Source organism: Heteronotia binoei, chromosome 4 (genome assembly GCF_032191835.1).
Source record: "Heteronotia binoei isolate CCM8104 ecotype False Entrance Well chromosome 4, APGP_CSIRO_Hbin_v1, whole genome shotgun sequence".
In the NCBI taxonomy this organism is placed as follows: domain Eukaryota; kingdom Metazoa; phylum Chordata; class Lepidosauria; order Squamata; family Gekkonidae; genus Heteronotia; species Heteronotia binoei.
The window spans coordinates 106,318,490-106,338,660 of NC_083226.1; the positions used below are offsets into that span (position 1 = coordinate 106,318,490).

Below are 20,171 nucleotides of genomic sequence, written 5' to 3' on the forward strand. Positions count from 1 at the left end.
TAACTTCTATATCGATTGCACCTTTTCCTCTAATTAAGAGGCTCAACGAACTCCACATTATGTGGAGGTTGCCTCCCTCGGCACCCAAAGGGAGTCTCTTATCCTATGGCGTTTTATTCCCGTTTCCTATCTACTTGAACCTTCCTTTGCCCCGCACATGGACGATCCTACAGGCAGCCGGAAGTGAAAGTTATTTGGAACTCCTCTTACGCCTCTTTGTGCGTTTTTCAAGCTTCTCTTTGGGAGGATCATGAAAACCGTAGCGGAAGTTCCGGCTGCTTTGGAGTCCCGGAAGAAGCCTGTAGTGTTTTGGTTGCCGGTCGCCGAATGCCTGATTGGCGTGTCTGGGGAGCGAGGGGGTCATGCTGCCTTTGAGGCGCTGCTGACGCCTCCGCGGAAGGCTTCAGCCGAGTGGCGGCTCCGGTTCCTCTATGGGCCACTTTTTCTCGCGGAAGGGAACCAGCCTGAACGCGGGTAGGAGCCGCCGGCGCAGTCGCCCCCTGAGGGGGAAGGTGGTGCCGCCGCAGAACCGGAGCTGCTTCCTGCGCGGGCCCTGCATGCTCTGCTTCCTCGTCCACAGCGCCAACCCGTCCGCCCGCGAAGAGCAGCCGCCGCCGCCTGCCCACCGCGACTCGCCGCCGCCGCCGCTTCTCTACGCTTCTTTGAAGGCCCCGGAGGAGCGCCCCGCTCGCCGCCTTCTCCCCCTGTCGCCTTTGGCCGCTTGGGAAGCGCCGGGTCGTCGCTGCCGCCGCTTGCTGCTGTCCGGCCTGCTGTTTCCTTCGCCGCCGCCGCCGCCGCGGGGCTTCTTGGCGCCCGCGTTGCGGACTGGCGAGACCGGCGCGGAGATGGTGTGCAAGCGCAAAGGAGTCGGCTTGCCCGCCTGTCCGCCCTGCAAGCAGCCCCGCTGTGCCCCCGGCTCCGGGGTGGGAGTCGAGAGTCCTTCGCCGCCCCCTGAGGCCGCCGACTGCCAAGAGGGCGCTTTGCCCGAGTCTCACCTCTGCCCCCTGCCCTGCGCCTCGGACTGCGCCAAGCTTGAGGCCTCGCCTAAAGACCCGGGCGGGGAGAACGGGGACGGGAGAGGGGTGGCGCAGTCGGAGTCCGCCTCGCAGCCGCCTGAGCTCGGCGGGAGAGAGAAGCACGAGTCCCGCGAACCCGACTGCGAGGAGCCCCCCGAAAACCCTGGCGACTGTTGCCCGGAGCCCCAGCCACCCTCTCCGGACATCAACCAGTTGCCACCCTCCATCCTTCTCAAGGTGGGCTTGCAGGGCGGGTAGCCAAACTTGAACTCTGGGGTAATCCCTGCAATTCTTGAGCTACCCAGGGAAAGCCCACTTTGGATCCTGTTGCTGCATTCATTTCCATTGGGATTCTCTTGCTGGAGAGGTAGTGATTCTTCAGAGGCTTCCAAGAGCATGTCTCTATGGTTTGTTTGAGCCAGTGCGTTGGGTATAGCATCCTTTGCACTTGGGTCTTCCAGTCCCATATCTAGGATTTTTTTTTTTTTAGAGGAGGGGGGGGCACTAACTAACAAAACATAAATAGGAGAAGGGGGGGTCAGGGGACCAGGAGAGGGTGTGTCTGGCCAATTTGGGAGGGGCATCACCCTCATGGCCTGCACCTAGCTATGGCCCTGCTTCCCACTTGTCATTCTGGCATAATCTTTAGATAGTAATGGATACTTGAAGTCACATCGTTGTAAAAATCCAGCACTGGTGATGGTAGTGCTGCTGTTTCCACTGGGTTGGCAAGGTATCAAGGACTCTGTATAATTTATGCAATAGGCATTCGTATCTGGAAATAAGCCCCATGGAATAAAGCGGGGACTGACTTTGGTATAATGCATAGGGCTGTACTATTAGACGATTAAACTGTAATCTAGTTGTAGACATAACTAGTCTTGTTGTTCAGTTGCACAGTTGAGTCCGACTCTTTGCAACCCCATGGACAAAGTCACACCAGGCCCTCCTGTCTTCCACCATCCTCCGAAGTCTGCTCGAATTCATGTTTGTTACATCGGTAACTGTCCAGCCATCTCATCTTCTGCCGTCCCCTTCTTTTGCCTTCTGTCTTTCCTAGCATCAGGATATTCTCCAGGGAGTGCTCCTTTCTCATTTGGTGGCCAAAGTATTTGAGCTTCAGCTTCAGCATCTGACCTTCTAGTGAACAGTCTGGGTTGATTTCCCTTAGGACTGACTGATTTGATCTTCTTGCAGTCCAAGGAACTCTCAAGATTCTTCTCCAGCACCACATCTCAAAAGCATCTATTCTGCACTTGGCCTTCCTTATGGTCCAGCTCTCACAGCCATACATTACTACTGGGAATACCATCGCTTAACTATACGGACTTTTGTTGACATCGCTTAACTATACGGACTTTTGTTGACAGGGTGATGTCTCTGCTTTTTATTATACTGCCCAGGTTCGCCATAGCTGACCTCCCAAGGAGCAAATGTCTTTTAATTTCATGGCTACAGTCATCATCTGCAGTGATCTTGGATTCCAGAAATGTGAAGTCTGTCACTACTTCCATGTCTTCCCCTTCTATTTGCCAAGGTGTGATGGGGCCAGATGCCATGATCTTAGTTTTTTTGATGTTAAGTTTCAAGCCTACTTTTGTGCTCTCCTCTTTCACCCTCAACAAGAAGTTCTTTAGGTCCTCCTCACTTTCTGCTATTAGAGTAGTGTCATCTGCATATCTGAGGTTGTTGATGTTTTTCCCGGCAATCTTAATTCCGGCTTGTGCTTCTTCCAGGCCAGCATTCTGCATGATGTACTCTGCATATAAATTAAATAAGCAGGGTGACAATATACATCCTTGTCGAACTCCTTTTCCTATTCTAAACCAATCAGTTGTTCCATATCCCGTTCTGACAGTTGCTTCTTGACCCTTATACAGGTTTCTCAGGAGACATGTGAGGTGGTGTGGTACTTCCATCTCTTTAAGGACTTGCCACAGTTTGTTGTGATCCACACAATCAAAGGCTTTAGCATAGTCAATGAAGCAGAAATAAACGTTTTTCTGATACTCCCGTGCTTTCTCCATAATCCACTGAATGTTGGCAATTTGATCTCTGGTTCCTCTACCTCTCTGAAACCCAGCTTGAACTTCTGATAGTTCCTGATAGACATACTGCTGAAGCCTAGCTTGTAGGATCTTTAACGTGACCTTGCTGGCATGTGAAATGAGTGCAATGGTGCGATAGTTTGAACATTCCTTGCCATTACCCTTCTTTGGGATTGGGATCCGCCCCCTCTTGAAAAAAACAACTTTAGACCCGGCCGAATTGGCGCATTATCGGCCGGTCTCGAATTTGCCCTTTTTGGGCAAACTTATCAGGAGGGCAGTGGTGTTGCAGCTACAGAGTTTCCTGGAGGATGCTTCCGTTCTTGATGCCCATCAGTCTGGCTTTCGCCCAGGCCATGGGACGGAGACAGTGTTGGTTGCCCTGGTGGATGACCTTCAATGGCATTTGGATCGAGGTGGCTCGGCAGTACTGATGCTGTTAGACCTATTGGCAGCGTTTGATACGGTTGACCATCGGTTGCTGACTTGCCGCCTCGCCGACGCGGGGATTCAGGAGCTGGCCTTAAAATGGCTTTCCTCTTTCCTTAATTGTCGGAGACAAAGGGTGGCGATTGGGGGTGAACTGTCCTGGAGACACGCTTGATTGCGGAGTGCCTCAAGGGGTGGTGCTTTCCCCGATATTGTTTAACATCTACATGCGCTCCCTTGCCCAGATTGCCCGAGGGTATGGGTTGGTTGTCATCAGTATGCTGATGACACCCAGCTCTATCTACTTATGAACGGCCGGCCTGCCTGTGCCCCAGAAAATTTGGACTGGGCGTTACATGCTGTGGCTAGGTGGCTCAGGCTGAGTGGATTGAAACTGAATCCGGCGAAGACAGAGGTCCTTTGCTTGGGTCGTCGTGGCCCGGGAGGGGAAATCCCCCTGCCAGTTTTTGACGGTGTGCCACTGACAGCGGCGCACAAGGTCAAGAGTCTGGGGGTACTATTGGAGCTTTCCCTAACAATGGAGGCTCATATAGCAGCCACTGCCAAGTCCGCATTTTTTCATCTTAGGCGGGCGAGGCAGCTGGCCCCTTTCCTGGAGCATGACGATCTAGCGACGGTGATTCATGCCACGGTCACCTCGAGGTTGGACTACTGTAATGCCCTCTACATGGGGCTGCCCCTGTGCCGAACGTGGAAGTTGCAGTTAGTGCAGAATGCCGCCGCCCGGCTGTTATTAGGGCTCCCAAGATGGGAGCACAGTCGGCCAGGGCTCCGGGATCTGCACTGGCTGCCAATCATATACCAAGTCCGGTACAAGGTGCTGGTTATTACCTTTAAAGCCGTATATGGCCTAGGACCTGCCTACCTTCCGTTCTTGATCCCCATCAGTCTGGAAATAAAACGAAATAAAAAGTATTATTATTATTATTACCTTAGGGACCGTCTCTCCCCACATGTTCCCCAGAGAGTACTGAGATCGAGCTCTCAAAATCTACTTGTAATCCCTGGGCCAAAGGAGGCCTGTCGGAAATCCACCGGGGACAGGGCCTTTTCGGTAACGGCTCCTTGCTGGTGGAACCAGCTGCCAGAAGAGGTGAGGGCCCTGCGAGACCTTGGGCAGTTCCGCAGGGCCTGTAAGACAGCCCTCTTCCGGCTGGCCTATAACTAACTGACATTGGAAATTTTATGGAAGGTTGTAGTGTAGCACTTTGGCAGATCATTTGTTCTATATGTTTTACTATTTTATTGTTTTATATTGTTGCAAACTGATGTATTTTAAAAACCAAACTTTATGTTAGATTTTATATGTTGTAAGCCGCCCTGAGCCGCTTCGGTGGGAAGGGCGGGATATAAACTGAAATAAACTGAAACTGATCTTTTCCAATCCTGTGGCCACTGTTGTGTTTTCCAAATTTGTTGACATAATGTGTGCATCACTTTAATAGCATCATCTTTTAGGACTTTGAATAGCTCAACTGGGATACTATCATCTCCGCTCGCTTTGTTGTTAGTAACGCTTTCTAAAGCCCATTTGACTTTACTGTCCAGAATGTCTGGCTCAAGGTCATCGATTTCACTGTCATGGTTGTCCGGGACATTGAGATCCTTCTTGTATAATTCTTCTGTGTATTCTTGCCACCTCTTCCTGATCTCTTCTATTAGGTCCCTACCATTTTTGTCCTTTATTATCTTTGCATGAAACATTCCCTTGATTTCTCCAATTTTCTTGAGTAGATCTCCTGTCCTTCCCATTCTATTATTTTCCTCTGTTGCTTTGCATTGTTCCTTCAGGAAGGCCTCCTTATCTCTCCTTGCTGTTCTCTGGAAATCCGCATTTAGTTGGGTGAATCTTTCTTTTTCACCTTTGCCTTTCACTTTCCTTTTTTCTTCAGCTATTTGTAAAGCCTCATCAGACAGACACCTTGCTTTCTTGCATTTCTTTTTCTTTGGGATGGTGCTGATTGCTGCCTTCTGTACAATGTCACAAACCTCTGTCTAGAGTTCTTCAGGAACTCTGTCTATCAACTCTAGTCCCTTAAACCTATTCTTCGCCTCCATTGTATATTCATAAGGGATGCGATCAGGGTCAAACCGGAATGGCCTAATGGCTTCCCCAGTTTTCTTCAGTTTAAGCCTAAATTTTGCAATGAGTAGCTCATGATCTGAGCCGCAGTCAGCTCCAGGTCTTGTTTTGTTTTGCAAGTCAGGTTTTCTCATCTGAGAAACTTTGAAGTATCTTTACTTGAACTTCTGCGGTTGAGGCTTGTGCTGAACTGTCTCATAATGCCAGAGAAGAAAAGAGGCATCAAGGACATGTTCTCAGGAGTTCAGAATCCTTGATTGTACTCTAAAGCACTTCAGAAATTATTTAATCTCATTGAATTCTCTTCGTGGTTATAGGTATCTATGATCTTTAAAACGAACTTTCATAAATATAGTTTACTCAAATATGTTTTGTTCTTGTGAGCTGTCGAAGGGTACTGAAATTAGGAATGGTTCTTTCCTCTTCCTGTCCTGCTATCTCCTAGGTCTGTTGCAAGGTTACAGAACCATCTGTTAACAGTATGAGATGTAAAAAAAAATCACAGGAAAGGGGAAGAGAAAAGGTTAGCAGTATAAAGAAGCCAAGAAGTGTGATATGATGAGGGGTGGGGATGTTTTAGAAGATGAAGTATAACTAAATGTTTAGGAAGAGTTAGAGAATATTTTCCCTTTGAATTTTTGAAGGGAATTAATTGCCCCTTTCCTCCCCAGAAAAGCCCTAATATAGCCAGAAAGCTAGTAAGTTTTGGGGAATGTGCCATAGTCAATGTGTAGTTTTGATGGAAGCGCTTGTTTTCTGCTTTTCCCTTACTTCTTGAAATGGTGCTTTACAACTGTTAGTTGATGACCAGGATTCAAAATCTCAAACACAGCATGATGCTCTTCATCTGCATGGGTGTGACATGCTCCCTAAGGTACAGCTTGAATGTAGCTATGCACATTACATTCTTATTGTAATGGTTACAAAGTTGACAGTAAGTGAACTAGCTGTTAGGGATGCACATATAAGATGTAAATGCAAAGATTAGTCTTTTAAGTGTTCAGTAGCTAGAGGGATATGTAAGTAGAAATAATTTCAGGATATCTAAGTCTTTTATACCTGTTTTTTTTCTTTCTATAGATTTTTTCCAATTTATCCCTGAATGAGCGATGTCTTTCAGCATCGTTAGTTTGTAAATATTGGCGTGATCTCTGTTTAGATTTCCAGTTCTGGAAACAGTTGGATCTCAGCAGTCGTCAGCAGGTATGAAAAACAATGTTATTTAGTAATTTGAAACAAGTTCTATTCTTCTGCTGGTAAAAGTGAGACCTGTTGGCCCACATTCTCTTGAGTTTCCATAGATGGAATGGGATGACTTTCCTCAATGCTTGGTTTTAGGCTGAAGGTCTCTACAGTATCTTGATGAGGGATGTTCTTCAAAAAGGCTGTGCTGCCCTAATGTATCATTAACCTTTGTGATGGCAACAGTATTGTTCAGTGTGGGTTGGGGTGTACTTGAATAATTATAATTACACAATTATATGATGGCTAGACTGCTGTTGTGAGCGTTGAGGTATCAATTTTTAGCATTTTAGCATCAAATCCATCTTATTGGTTCTTAACCCTATATTCCACTATTGGCAGTTGTGTTGAGGTTTTTTTTGGGGGGGGGGGGTAGGGAGTGAATTCTAGAGATGGAATAGAGGCAGGAGGGAAAATAAACTAAGCCCAGTGCAGCTGTTGAAATGGTCTTGCATATAAACATTGAATTAAGATTATTAGCATTGGGAAATCATTAGGAGCTTTTAAAATTGAAGTGAAACTGAACAGTTCAAAAACTAGACATATTGAAGTTACTGTTAAATTGGGTGAATCAGCTTTGCTTTATGAAAATGCTTTCCAGCATGATCAGAAATCCAGAATTTATATCACATCTGACTTTGGTTCTCTGTGTGTACGTTTGAAAACAATAGGTTATGAGAATGTTAATATGGCAAACTGGTCTTTGTTGACAGGTCAATGATGAATTACTGGAAAAAATTGCATCAAGAAGTCAGAATATAACTGAAATCAATATTTCAGATTGTCGTAATATATCAGATACTGGAGTATGTGTGCTTGCATTTAAATGTCCTGGACTTCTGAGGTATACTGCCTACAGATGTAAACAGCTGTCAGACACATCCATAATTGCTGTGGCCTCACAGTGCCCTCAGCTGCAGAAGGTGCATGTGGGCAATCAAGACAGGCTTACTGATGAAGGACTCAAGCAGGTAAGTTTTATGCAGTGGAGATATTTTTGATACTTAAACATTTTATTTTTAAACTGGTTAAGCTATAATCTTGTGTTTGCCTATCTAGGAGTAAGGTCTACTGAGTATGGTGGCAGTTTATTAGAAAATATGCATAGGATTGGGTTGTTAGTGTCAAAATGACTGTGTTTCGTTGTATTTATAAGTTGCAGCTTTGCATGGAGGCATTGAAGATAACATACAATGTTTTGGAAAAAATGGCATCACAAAAGAGTTAAAAAGACAATGGATCAGTCTGTCCTAGCAATTTAAACTAATTAAGTTATGTATGAAGGGCAGAAAAAGCCCAGCATGAACTCATTGCATATTAGGCCACACCCCTGACTTCACCATTGTTTCACACAGGGCTTTTTAAATAGAAAAAGCCCAGCATGAACTCATTTGCATATTAGGCCACACCCCTATGCCAAGCCAGCTGGAACTGCGTTCCTGTGCATTCTTGCTAAAAAAAAAAAAAAAGCCCTGTCTATACATGCCAGTGAGTGCAACCAGTCATCACAGGCAGTTGTTTTGTGCCAGGGCAGGTCCTACTTTTAGTATTCAAACTATTTTTGGAATCCTTCTAGTTAACGTAAGTAGAATCTGATTTTCTTCTGTATCAGTGTAATATTTCAACTTGTAATGTCAATTCAATGTGAATGTAAATACAGATTGTATATTAATGTACTGTTAACTTCATCTGCAGCTGGGCTCCAAGTGCAGAGAATTGAAAGATATTCATTTTGGGCAATGCTACAAGATCTCAGATGAAGGAATGATAGTCATAGCTAAAGGCTGTCTAAAGCTGCAACGAATATATATGCAAGAAAACAAATTGGTAAGTATTTTGTATGTTTAGATTAAAAAATATTTAGATCAGGGTGTCAAACATGTGGCCTGGGGGTTGAATCAGGCTTCCGGATGGCTCCTATCAGGCCCCCAAGCGATTGACTATCATCTGCTTCCTTCTCCCTCTCTCTTGTTTCCTTCTGCATAACAGCTTGCTTTGCAAGGCTTGTTCAATCACATAGGAGCTACAGAGCAAAACCTCTATTTTCGCCATTGGCTGAGGCTCCTCCCTTGGGGTGGAAGGGAGGGAGGGATAGCTTGCTTTGCCAGGCTCTCTCAGTCGTACAGCAGCTACTGAGCCAAGCCTCTCTTCCTTTTATTGACTGAAGCTCCTCCGCCTCCTGATACCCTGGGGAAAGAAGAAAAAAGCCAGAGCTTCCTTTACCCAGTTCCCTGGATTGCACAGGAAAAATACAAAGAAAGCACTTTTAAGACCAATGAATGCTAATGTTTTAAGCATGTTTTGTTGTTGTTGTTTTTTAAAAAAAAGTTAGTTATGTTTGTCTGTGTCCTTTATAAAGTTCATATCTCTGCTGCCTAATCTTAAATAGGTACACAAATGGCCTGCCCTGACATGGCCTGGCCTGACAAGATCTCATTTATGTCAGATCTGGCCCTCATAGCAAATGAGTTTGACATTCCTGATTTAGATGCTCTGGAGGGCTTGACTCTTTGAAACTTAATTTAGTGTTTTTACATCAGTAATTGCATGTGATAATTCACAACTGGATCTTAAAATTGTTGTATATTTCAAATGTGGCATATTTCTGTCTAGAACCAAAACTATTTGACAGTTATCTAGATTACCAGGGCTACATGGTAGCTCTGCAACGGCTTATTCTGTGCATTGTTTAAATAGTCTGTAAACTTAGTCTGCCAACAAGGCATTGCTGGGATCTACTCTGGCAAGACTGCTGCTTCTATAATGAATTCTTCTGCAAATTTTTTCTGATGGTTATTGAGGTTTCTTTAAAGTACTGTGTATTCTCATACCAGAGAGCATAGAATCATAGCATCACAGTGTTGGTAGGGGCCATACAGACTATCTAGTCCAACCCTTAATGCAGAATCAGTCTAGAGTGGTCTAGACCATTAAACTAATATTAACTTGTTTAGAGGTGAACTAATGTGTTTGAGAGTTGAATTCGCTTTATACAACGACAATATGGAGAAGATTAAACTAAGTCATACAGTCTGTCAGCAAGCATTAGCCAAGTTAACTAAATGAAACTTTCAGATATAATGTTGGGAGAAACATCAGATATCCATTGCTATCACATACTGTATATGAGCTTCCTAGATCAGTGGTCCCCAACCTTTTTGGCACCAAGAACTGGCCCCAGAGTCAGCTGATCCACTGTGGCCCCAAGGCCCGCAGGGTGGGGGCACCGAATTCAGCCTTGTCGCCCCACCCCCTGTGGCACCACAAAGCCTCACCCTCCCCTCCAAGGCGCTGCCTCCTTCTGTTTTCACAATGTTAAGGTTGGGGAAGGGACTGTGAAGCGCCTTCCGGGCTCTGTAAAGGCCGAACCCCCCCCAGGGAAACCGTGCAGCAAAACTGTGACATCAGCAGCCAGCGGCCCACAGAAAAAGCTATGCTGCCTTATCCTCCTTCCCACTTCCTTCCTGGGTGGAGGAAAGGAAGTGGGAAGGAGGCAAGGGCAGTGTGGCTTTTTCAGCGGTCCAGTGGCCGCGGCTGCGGTTTCGCTGTGCAATTTCCCCGGGGGGGGGGGGGTCGGCCTTTATAGAGCCTGGAAGGTGCTTCACAGCCCCTTTCCCAGCCTTAACATTGCGAAAACAGGGAGGAGGATGAGGCGCCATGGGGGAGGAGGCACCGTGGGGGGGGTGGCAAGTCTGCGCGATCTGCGGGGGGGGGTAGTGAGGCTGCATGACCCGGTTAGTAACAGGCCGTGGCCCGGTACCGGTCCATGGCTTGAGGGTTGAGGACCCCTGTCCTAGATGATCCTATTTAATACAGAATAAGTTTTAATAAGGCAATCATTTTTCTAGTCTATCAGCATAATAACTCTATAGACTTGTGATCATTGAAAGATTAATAGTGCAAAGTGATTACTAGAATACATGTAAGCTGCTTTTGTTACTCTTGGTGGGGGGATCTTCTGAGCCTTGAGTGGGAAATTGGTGCAACCTTATTTGAGTACCGGAACGTTTTAAAAACAACAACAACAACCACTGAATGGTGTAAACAAGGGGTGTCAAACTCTTTTGTTATGAGGGCTGGATCTGACATAAATGGGTCTTCGTCAGGCCAGGCCATGTGTGTCATAGAATGTAATGCCAGGTAGTGGAGATATAAACTTTATATCTTGTACACTGGGAGCCCAATATTAGGAGGGTGTGTATGTTAAATATTTCTGTGCAAAACTGGAGTTCATTCCCTCTCCTGCCCTTAAAAATGCCTGCCTAAAATGCAGAGTTGGGGAATAGTGGGATTTGGCAATAAAATCTTTAAAATAAAACATTAAGAAAAAGCACAAGGATCACAGCAGAAACTAAAAATATAAATTGAAAAATATAAAATGCTCTGAGATGAGGGAAGCAATTAATGGCTGGGTGTTGCAAGCTTCCTTCCCCAATCTACTCAGAGTGGCAGTGGATCTCCATGTAATAGCCTGCTTTGGCTATGGGTTCCCAGGTTAAAGTACTCATTCAGGCACCCATCTTCAGGTCCATTCAGCAGAGACAACGTGGGTCAGAACATCAGCCATTTATTTGCAAGGGGACAACTCTCTCAACCAACAACTACAGCTAACATACAAAACTGGAAACTGAAACAAGAGCTTCACCCAATAGGACCAAACTAAATCACACAGATTATGGGTGTGTGTGTTGAGGAAACAGGCTGTTCCGTTACATACACATATACAATAAATATGCTGCAGGGTCTCAGGTTGGTTTTTACAGGGTAATTTGAGATGGGAGAGGCTTGAAGGTCCATTTGGTCATGATGGGAACCAAGAATGCCAGTTGGCTTGCATGGCCTCCATTGAAATACATTGCAGCATTAAAAAAGTTGTGAAGAAAATGCTAAATGGATTTCCCAGTAAGGTCTCTAGGTCCAGATAGACTGCTTTGGGAATAGAAAATGCTTTCTGCATTTTCTTTGGAACTTTTTTTGTGCTGCATTGTGTTTCAGTGGAGCCCAGAGGAGCTCTTGGCTGGAGGACAGGCAAAGAGGAACTGGGACATTCGGCAGTCCTGCTCTCTGCTCCCTGTGCGCAGTGGCAGCTCCAGCATGAGCTTGGAAGGCTAGGACATGAAAGGGAGGGATTGGGAGGCAGGGAGAAAGAGCTGCAGGATGGATTAAAGCCCTGGGTAGGGCCGTTCTGTCCCACATGCCATAAGTTTGACACCACTGTATAAACAGTGGGTACAAGTAAGGAAGCTGGAGAACCAATGTGTTCTTACTTGTATCTCAAGCTTTCCTTCCTTTAATGTGAATATGATCCTTTATTATTTATTATAGCCTTTCTTATCGTGTCCAGGCTATGCTGATGTACCACTTTCACTTTCACAGTCAGTAGACTAATTTCTTGAGGAAGCCAAAAAATAGTCTGCAAGGGAAGTATCACAGACTACTTGTTTCAATCTAAAATTTTAAGGTACTCCTCTCCTACCCTGAAATTATCCCAGAGTACTACTTTGCAGAAACTTCAGGGGAACTGACTGTCTTTAAAATTCTAGACTTGTATTTCTCCAGAGAATTTGAAGTGTCAAGGCAAACTCATACTGCAGTTGAGTAATTTGATATGTTAACTAATGTAAATGTACCAGCTGTGTAGGAAACAAAATGCTTCTGAACTACTCAGACTACTTTTGAAAATTCATATTCATTGTGTACAGTGCCAAGTGCTTTTGCTTTGCTAAGTTTATCAGAGATGTATTACAGACATTATCTGAGCAGCCTTGTAAATCAGCATAGTACATGCTATCCATATCATTTTAGTCTTTAAGAAATTTAACATATATCACTATGTAGTTGCCAAGGCACTGAGGAAGTAGTTTTATTTACTGGTAAACTACTGCACAAAAATTCCTATGGATGTTTGCACCCAGCTTGGTTTTTATGCGAATCAAGTGAACTTCCTCAGGATATCATAATGTACACTTGAGGAAATGTTCTTGTTTTTATGAGGAAATGGATAAGAACATGTGAAGAGCCTTGCTGGATCAGAACAGTGGACCATCTAGCCCAGCATCCTGACTCACACAATGACCAACCAGTTCCTCTCGAGATCTAGCAACTGGGAAAGAAACCAAGATGTTGCATCCTGCCTCTGAATGTGAAGGTTCCATTTAGTCACCATGGCTAGTAGCCACTGATAGACATATCCTTCATGGATATGTCTAATCTCATTTTAAAGCTGTCTAATATGCCTCTGGTCATCATTACATCCTCTGACAATTAATTCCACACTCTAATAACTTTCTGTATAGAGAAGTATTTCCTTTTGTCAATCCTGAATCTACAGCCCATTAGCTTCATTGGATGCCCTCAACTTTTACCTTCCAAACAATCCAGAAGTGGACAAGCTTTATGGTTTTTGTTACGTATAAAGCACTTTATTTCTAGAGATATTGAATGTTCAGTGTCGCAGTAATTTCCTAGCCTGTAGGTCATCACTCTTCTAAGATTCTGCTTTATATTCTATTTTTTTGGCCTTTCATATTGGCATTTGCATAAAAATTAATCTTAACCCAAAGTTTTCTGAGGCAGCTGACAATATTAACTAAAAACTTGTTTCTTATTAGGTCCCACACATTCACAGCAGGTACATTTATGCATAGATTTGCAGTATAGGAAGCAAGTATGTGCATATAATAAAAATGCAGTAGTTGGAAACTCATATATTTTCAGCTTACTGCAGTAGAAGCTTTTCCACACTACAGAAACAGGCAGTTCACTGTACGGCTACAAATCTATGTTTCAGTGCTTTTTTAATTAAACAAAATATTAGAGGTGTATCATAAAAGTATATCTAGATCTCTATGGAACAGTATAAGAAATTTGGGTTTAACATTTCTGCTTGTTTCCAGCTTTGGTGGCAGAGGCATCTGCACTAGAGGCATACAATTTTCTACTTCGGTCAGGTCAGACCCTGTAACAATAGGAGTACATTTCCACAAGGGTGGTTTCTTGGTTATGGGAGCCAAGTTGTACTGTTGCTTTGGCTTTCACAGTGGACTGTTACATTGTTTCCCCAATTTCTTCCAGTTGGGGAATTCCTCAGTTACCTGTTCTCCCTATGATTTTAATCATAACTAGGACATTGTCTTGCAAATCTGCCTTGTGGAGGTGCTCAGAATGAATGCTGCATGGAAGATAGGAGATACTGAAGCTGGAAAGTGGCAATCAAATCTCTACAAAGCCTGAGCTGCTGTTTGAGCTGTCTACACATGGCATGCTGTGTGATGCACTCCTGCATTGTGGGGCTTTGTCTGAGCAGCTGGAAGCTTTACTACTAGTCTTGCTCCTTCAGGCTGTTGCTCAAGAGAATGAATCTGCCTTAGTGTGAGATGGTTTTCTCCTTTATGAGTTCTTTTACGACTTCTTCCTAAGTTTCCCTTTTACACCAGAAGTCATGTCTCTTAGCTCACAAATGCTCTACTTCTTTCATACACAACACCCAGTTTCTCACTTGCTAAGTTAGGTTTAGAATATATGACTAGCCAGAGATCACCCAGTAAGCTTCTGTGGCAAAGTAGTGATTCAGTCCTGGGTCTCTCAGATCCTAGTCCAACACTTTCACTGCTACCACACTGGCTCTTAAAGAAAGAATTCACTTAAAACAGACCATAAAATAGGCTCATAAAATTGGAGGACAATGTGGTGAAATCACATACAAAATAAATGCAATAAAGCCGGGTTACAAAATTGGAGAACTATGTTAAGAAAAAAAATGGAGACCTCCTTGTATTCCTCAGACAGTTCCAAAAGATGACACCTTGTAACATTTTGGGGTGAGTGGTAAATCATAGTTAAACTCCTTCCAATTCACTTGGCTACAGTGTCTTTAAATTACAACATAATAGTATTACAAATGTTAAGTATTAATTACTGCCTGTCCCTATTCTGTGGAAACTGTATCTAGTCTGCACCTTTAAGACCAACCAAGTTTTATTTAGAAGGTAAGCTTTCATGTGCTCTCTAAGCACACTTCATCAGATGAGGGGATCAGGTATTGTGGGCTGAAATACAAGCAGTTTCTTAATTAAATATGCAGACTGATCACATGGTAAACCAGTGTGGCTTGGCCATTTGGTCTGGATAGCCATAAAAGGTAATAAAGTCCTCTGCCAATCTAGGTGAATCACAAAAGGATGTGTATTTCCTAGTTGTAGTCCACCTAATTTGTTCAACTAATTCAGACCAACACAGCTGCCCACTTGGATGTATCTAGTCTGTTGACCTTTAGGTGGCACTATTGACTTTAGAAACACTAACAACATGCCTTAGCGTCCGGAGTACAACCTTAGATAGTTGGAAGTGCAGTAACAATGACCTGGTCGTAATTCACAATGATTTGTATGATTTATTTTCATAACAGCAAGAGTGCTATGTAGCTGACTTTAAAGCTCCAAAACTAGTTACCTTCATTTTTAAATACAGGTTATGTTACTTAGTAATAATCCTATGTGTTTTGTATGAAGAACAACAGACTTTTCATGATAATGACTTACTAGCTATTTGTATCCTCAATAATCATTTAGCTTGTAATTAACAGTTTTTAATGAGTGAGAAATTGAGAATTAATTCTAATAACTAATAATTCTATTAGCCATAAACGAGTATAAATCATAAATCTTAGACCATGTCCATATGGGAGAAAAATATTAGTGACAAATGTAACCAAAGTGAAGCTGAAAAGCAATAGTTTTATATCCATCTGAGTGCTGTGGTAACTGAACTGCTGCTGTCTTGTCCACCTTTGTACGCAAACATATCCATACATTTTTGTGAATAAACATATCTTTCCTAAATCTCCAAGTGGGCAGTAATTATCAATGTGTCTGTCTGTGACAACCTCTCAGATGATGAGAAAACAGGGATGAAAAAGCACTAACTTGTTTTATGGTGTTAGAACTTAAACTCAAAGGAGTAGAATGTTTGTGCTATTCAGTGTTACATAGTCCAGGGGTCAAAATTAAAAAGGTTTTTATATTTTTGAATTGTGTTTGAAATTAGTGTCTGCTTAAATGGGGTACAAACAGTGTTCCCTCTAAGCTGAATTAGTGTGAGCTAGCTCATAGTTTTTTGGCTTCTGGCTCACAGTTTTGTCTTGGCTCAGGAAAAATGGTCCCAGAGTGAACTAATTTATGCAGTAGCACGACTTCAATGCCAGTAGCTTACAAAACAGAATTTTTGCTCACAAGACTCCACAGTTTAGAAGGGAGTATTGGGTACAAACTATTTTATCTGTAGAATTATTTGATGACATTTGAATGTGTGTACATTTCTAAATGTAGTAATAGTCTTTTCTAAATGTCTGCTTGATACCCAGGTTTAGCTTTTACAACAGTATATTAAGTGTGTATGTGTGCACTGGTGACTTCTGCTTGCTCAGTTGCATTTTAAAGCTTTTCATACTAACTGATACAGATGAATAGTAAATGTTCTGCAACTTCCAAATTGCTAAGTATTGTACATTGCTGGACTGTTCACTATAAAATGAGTCTGAGTGAACACTTTTATTTAATTATTTGGCTGTAAATAGTTGCTGCAGCTCTATATGTATAATAGATATGATTTTGTATTCTGTTGTTATATAACTGTGGTGGGCGCATCTGAATTTGGAGTGATTTCAGAATGGAGGGCAGCTACTAGGCTGCTTCTCAGTCAGCTCATCTGCTCTCAAGCTTGCAGTAATTACTGGGGTAATGCCCTGGAATGGAGAGAAGCTGTGCCATGACCAGACCAGAACAGTCCCTGCTGCTTTCGTGCCATGAGGAAATCAGATAATTCATTCAGTAAAAGACTATGGTATATATACATAAAACAGAAAATCAGTGGCACCTTAAAAGTGAACATTTATGCCAGTATGAACTTTCATGAGTCAGCGCTTACTTCTTCAGATATGGTGGGAAGAAAATGATAGTGGAATATATGGACATTGGTTTTCAGTATAGCTTGCAGCTAGCCGTAATTTCCACGGAGAGTAGGAATTTCCATATACGGAGTGTTACTTCCATACTTTTCCCTCCTCACTTAAGTGCCTCTTCTCCCTTTAAAAAAAAAAAAATCAGTGCTTGACCTCACAAGATTATTCTTCTGCCCCGTTAAACACTACTTCCTATGTACCTTTGTGGAAACTTATAGATTAGTAGAGTCTTTCCTTAGAAACACAATTTCTCTATTCTCACTCTGTGCATTTGTTTTCCTATGCAAAATTACATATTTTGTATGATTAAGAACATAAGAGAAGCCTTGTTGGATCATGCCAATGGCCTATCCAGTCCAACACTCTGTGCCATCAGGAGGTTCACAAGTGGGTCTAGAAGCCCTTCCACTTTGCCCCCCACCTCAAGCACCAAGAATACAGAGCATCGCTGCCCCAGACAGCTCCAATAATATGCTGTGGCTAAAAGCCACTGATGGACCTCTGCTCCATATGCTTATCCAATTCCCTCTTGAAGCTGGCTATGCTTGTAGCTGCCACCACCTCCTGTGGCAGTGAATTCCACATGTTAATCACCCTTTGGGTGAAGAAGTACTTCCTTTTATCCGTTCTAACCTGACTGCTCAGCAATTTCATTGAATGCCCACAAGTTCTTGTATTGTGAGAAAGGGAGAAAAGTACTTCTTTCTCTACTTTCTCCATCCCATGCATATGAACATATGAAACTGCCTTATACTGAATCAGACCCTTGGTCCATCAAAGTCAGTATTGTCTACGCAGACTGGCAGCGGCTCTCCAGGGTCTCAAGCTGAGCTTTTTCACGCCTACTTGCCTGGAACCTTTTCAGTTGGAGATGCCGGGGATTGAACCTGGGACCTTCTGCTTACCAAGCAGATGCTCTGCCACTGAGCCACCATCCCTCCCCTTGTAATCTTGTAAACCTCTATTTTGACGCCCACCCAGCCTCAACAGATCCCTTTGGAGTGCCTCACAATCCTCTCTGGTTCTCACCACCCTGAACAATTTAGTGTCATCTGCAAACTTAGCCACTTCACTTCTTACTCCCAACTCCAAATCATTAATGAACAATTTAAGAGCATCAGGCCCAGTATGGAGCCCTGCGGCACCCCACTGCTTACCGTCTTCCACTGCGAAGATTGCCCATTTATACTCCCTCTCTGTTTCCTATTAATTAGCCAGTTTTTGATCCAGAAAAGGACTTGTCCTTTTACTCCATGACTCTCGAGCTTACTAAGAAGCCTTTGATGAGGAACTTTATCAAAAACTTTCTGGAAGTCAAGGTAAACAACATCTATTGGGTCCCCTTTGTCCACATGTTCGTTCACATCCTCAAAGAACTGTAACAGATCAGTGAGGCAAGATCTTCCCTTACAGAACCCATGCTGAGTTTTCCTCAGTAACTTGTGTTCAGCAATGTGCCTACTCATTCTGTCCTTGATAATGGTTTCTACCAACTGTCAAGTCTGCTTAAAATCTCTGGTCAAGTCTGCGCCTAAACTTTGGTTTGGATCATCGTCGTCCAGGTGCCGGAGGATGAGGCTGAGTGCGCGAAGTGTGCGGGGGCTGGCAGAGGGGAGCCGGTGCCCAAAGACATGAACGAGGACTACCAGATGTTCCGCTCGATGGTGCGCCGGGAGGTGGACGGAGCGGTCCAGGGGCTGAGGGAGGAGGTGCGAACCCTGACCACCCAACTGGGATGTACCCTCAGTGTGGCCGGTTCTCAAAGGCCACAGCCAGCCCCACAAGTCCGAGCTCAGCCGGCCCCACCAGCGCCGGCGGCTCCACCAGCGTGGGCGCCAGCCCAGGCTGCCCAGCTGCTCCCTCCGATGGGGACAGGCCCTACTGACTCAGTATGAAGACCCACTGCGAGAGGCGCGTGCGCTGGCGGTGCTGTGCGACATGCAGCAAGGGGCCCGATCCATCTGCGAGTACGCCGCCGAGTTTAGGGCTAACGCGGCGAAGGTCCGGGGGTGGAGCGAGCTAATGAAAATCGAGCATTTCACCCGGGGCCTCAACGGCAGTATCCTGGATCAGGCCCTCACGCAAGCGCGCCCGAACACCCTGGTGGGGTGGATACAGCTGGCGGGGGAAGTAGAGACCAACCTGAAGTGGGTGGCGATGCAACGCCAACACCAGTCGGGGAAGAGCCAACACAAGCCGGCCCCGGCAAAGGCGGAGGCCAAGAAGCCTTCGGCGGGGGCCCCAGTGGGGCCCCGCAAATGCTACCGGTGCGAGGACCCGAGCCACTTGGCTTCCAGCTGCCCGCACCCACCGGCCCCGCGAGCTACCCCGGCGGGGTCTAAACCCAGCACCCTGGGACCCAAGAAGCCGACCGGCCGCCCTAAGGAAGCGGCGAAACGCAGTGTGGTGGCGCCATTGGATGAGGAAGCACTGCTGTCAGCGGAGTTGGCCGACCTGGCCTGGGCGGACGAACCAGCAGGAAACGAGACCGGCCTGCTCTAAAGGGTGCCAACCAGCAGGTCGAGCTGGAAGAGGCACCAGTGACGGTGAGAGTTACGGGACGTTTGTACTTTGTCACAGTAAAATTGCTGAACCCTGTGCTGAAAAGGTTCCTTCAGATCCGGGCCCTAGTGGACTCAGGGTGTAACCGGGAGCTAATATCTCCCAAAGTAGTGGAGGCGTTGGGGTTGGAGAGCTCGCAGCTACCTCACCCTATGCTGCTTGAGCAAATAGATGGGTCCGTAATGCGCGGAGAGCCATGCACCCGAGTAACCCAACCCTGCCCGGTGGGGATTGAGGATCACTGGGACCGAGAGGCTTTCGTCATCGCCCCGTTGTGTTCCTACCCGGTGGTGTTGGAGGTGGGCTGGCTGGAGAAGCACAAGCCCAGCATCCGCTGGAGGGCCCAGACCATCAGGTTCCTAGACCCCCTGTGTAGAGACCACCTGTGGGACCCGGCCTGGGGCCCGCGTGCTCCCGCCGCCAAGAAGCGAGCGTGCATGTTAATAGAGGAAGCCCACCCCATGCCGAGCGCCTACTGTGACCTGATGGGGGTGTTTAGTGAGCACGAAGCCAACCAATTGCCCCCCCATGGACTGTGCCATAGAGCTGATCCCGGGGGAGAACCTACCGAAGGCTAAGCTATATCCGATGGGGTGGGCGGAAAAGAAGGAACTGCGCAAGTTCTTAGACCTAAACCTGGAGCGGGGTTTCATTAGGCCAGCAATGGCCCCCCACGCCGCCCCGGTACTATTCCGCAAGAAGAAGGACAGCTCGCTTAGACTTTGCATGGACTTTCGTGGGATTAACGTGATCTCCATGTCCAGTGCCTACCTCACCCCCCTCATCCGGGACTTGCTAAACACGGTATCGGG

At 45.2% G+C, this 20,171-nt stretch overlaps 1 protein-coding gene across 1 annotated transcript in view; it reads left to right on the forward strand.

Annotated features, from left to right (window-relative positions):
* The first annotated feature begins 279 nt into the window (after nt 1-279).
* FBXL17 (F-box and leucine rich repeat protein 17) overlaps nt 280-20,171 on the forward strand; it is a 337,107-nt gene continuing 317,215 nt past the window's right edge. The window contains exons 1-4 of the mRNA XM_060235625.1: nt 280-1,253; nt 6,678-6,800; nt 7,553-7,810; nt 8,535-8,666. Of these exons, the coding sequence (XP_060091608.1) occupies nt 432-1,253; nt 6,678-6,800; nt 7,553-7,810; nt 8,535-8,666 (1,335 nt within the window). The 5' untranslated portion in view covers nt 280-431. The remainder of the gene's footprint in view (nt 1,254-6,677; nt 6,801-7,552; nt 7,811-8,534; nt 8,667-20,171) is intronic.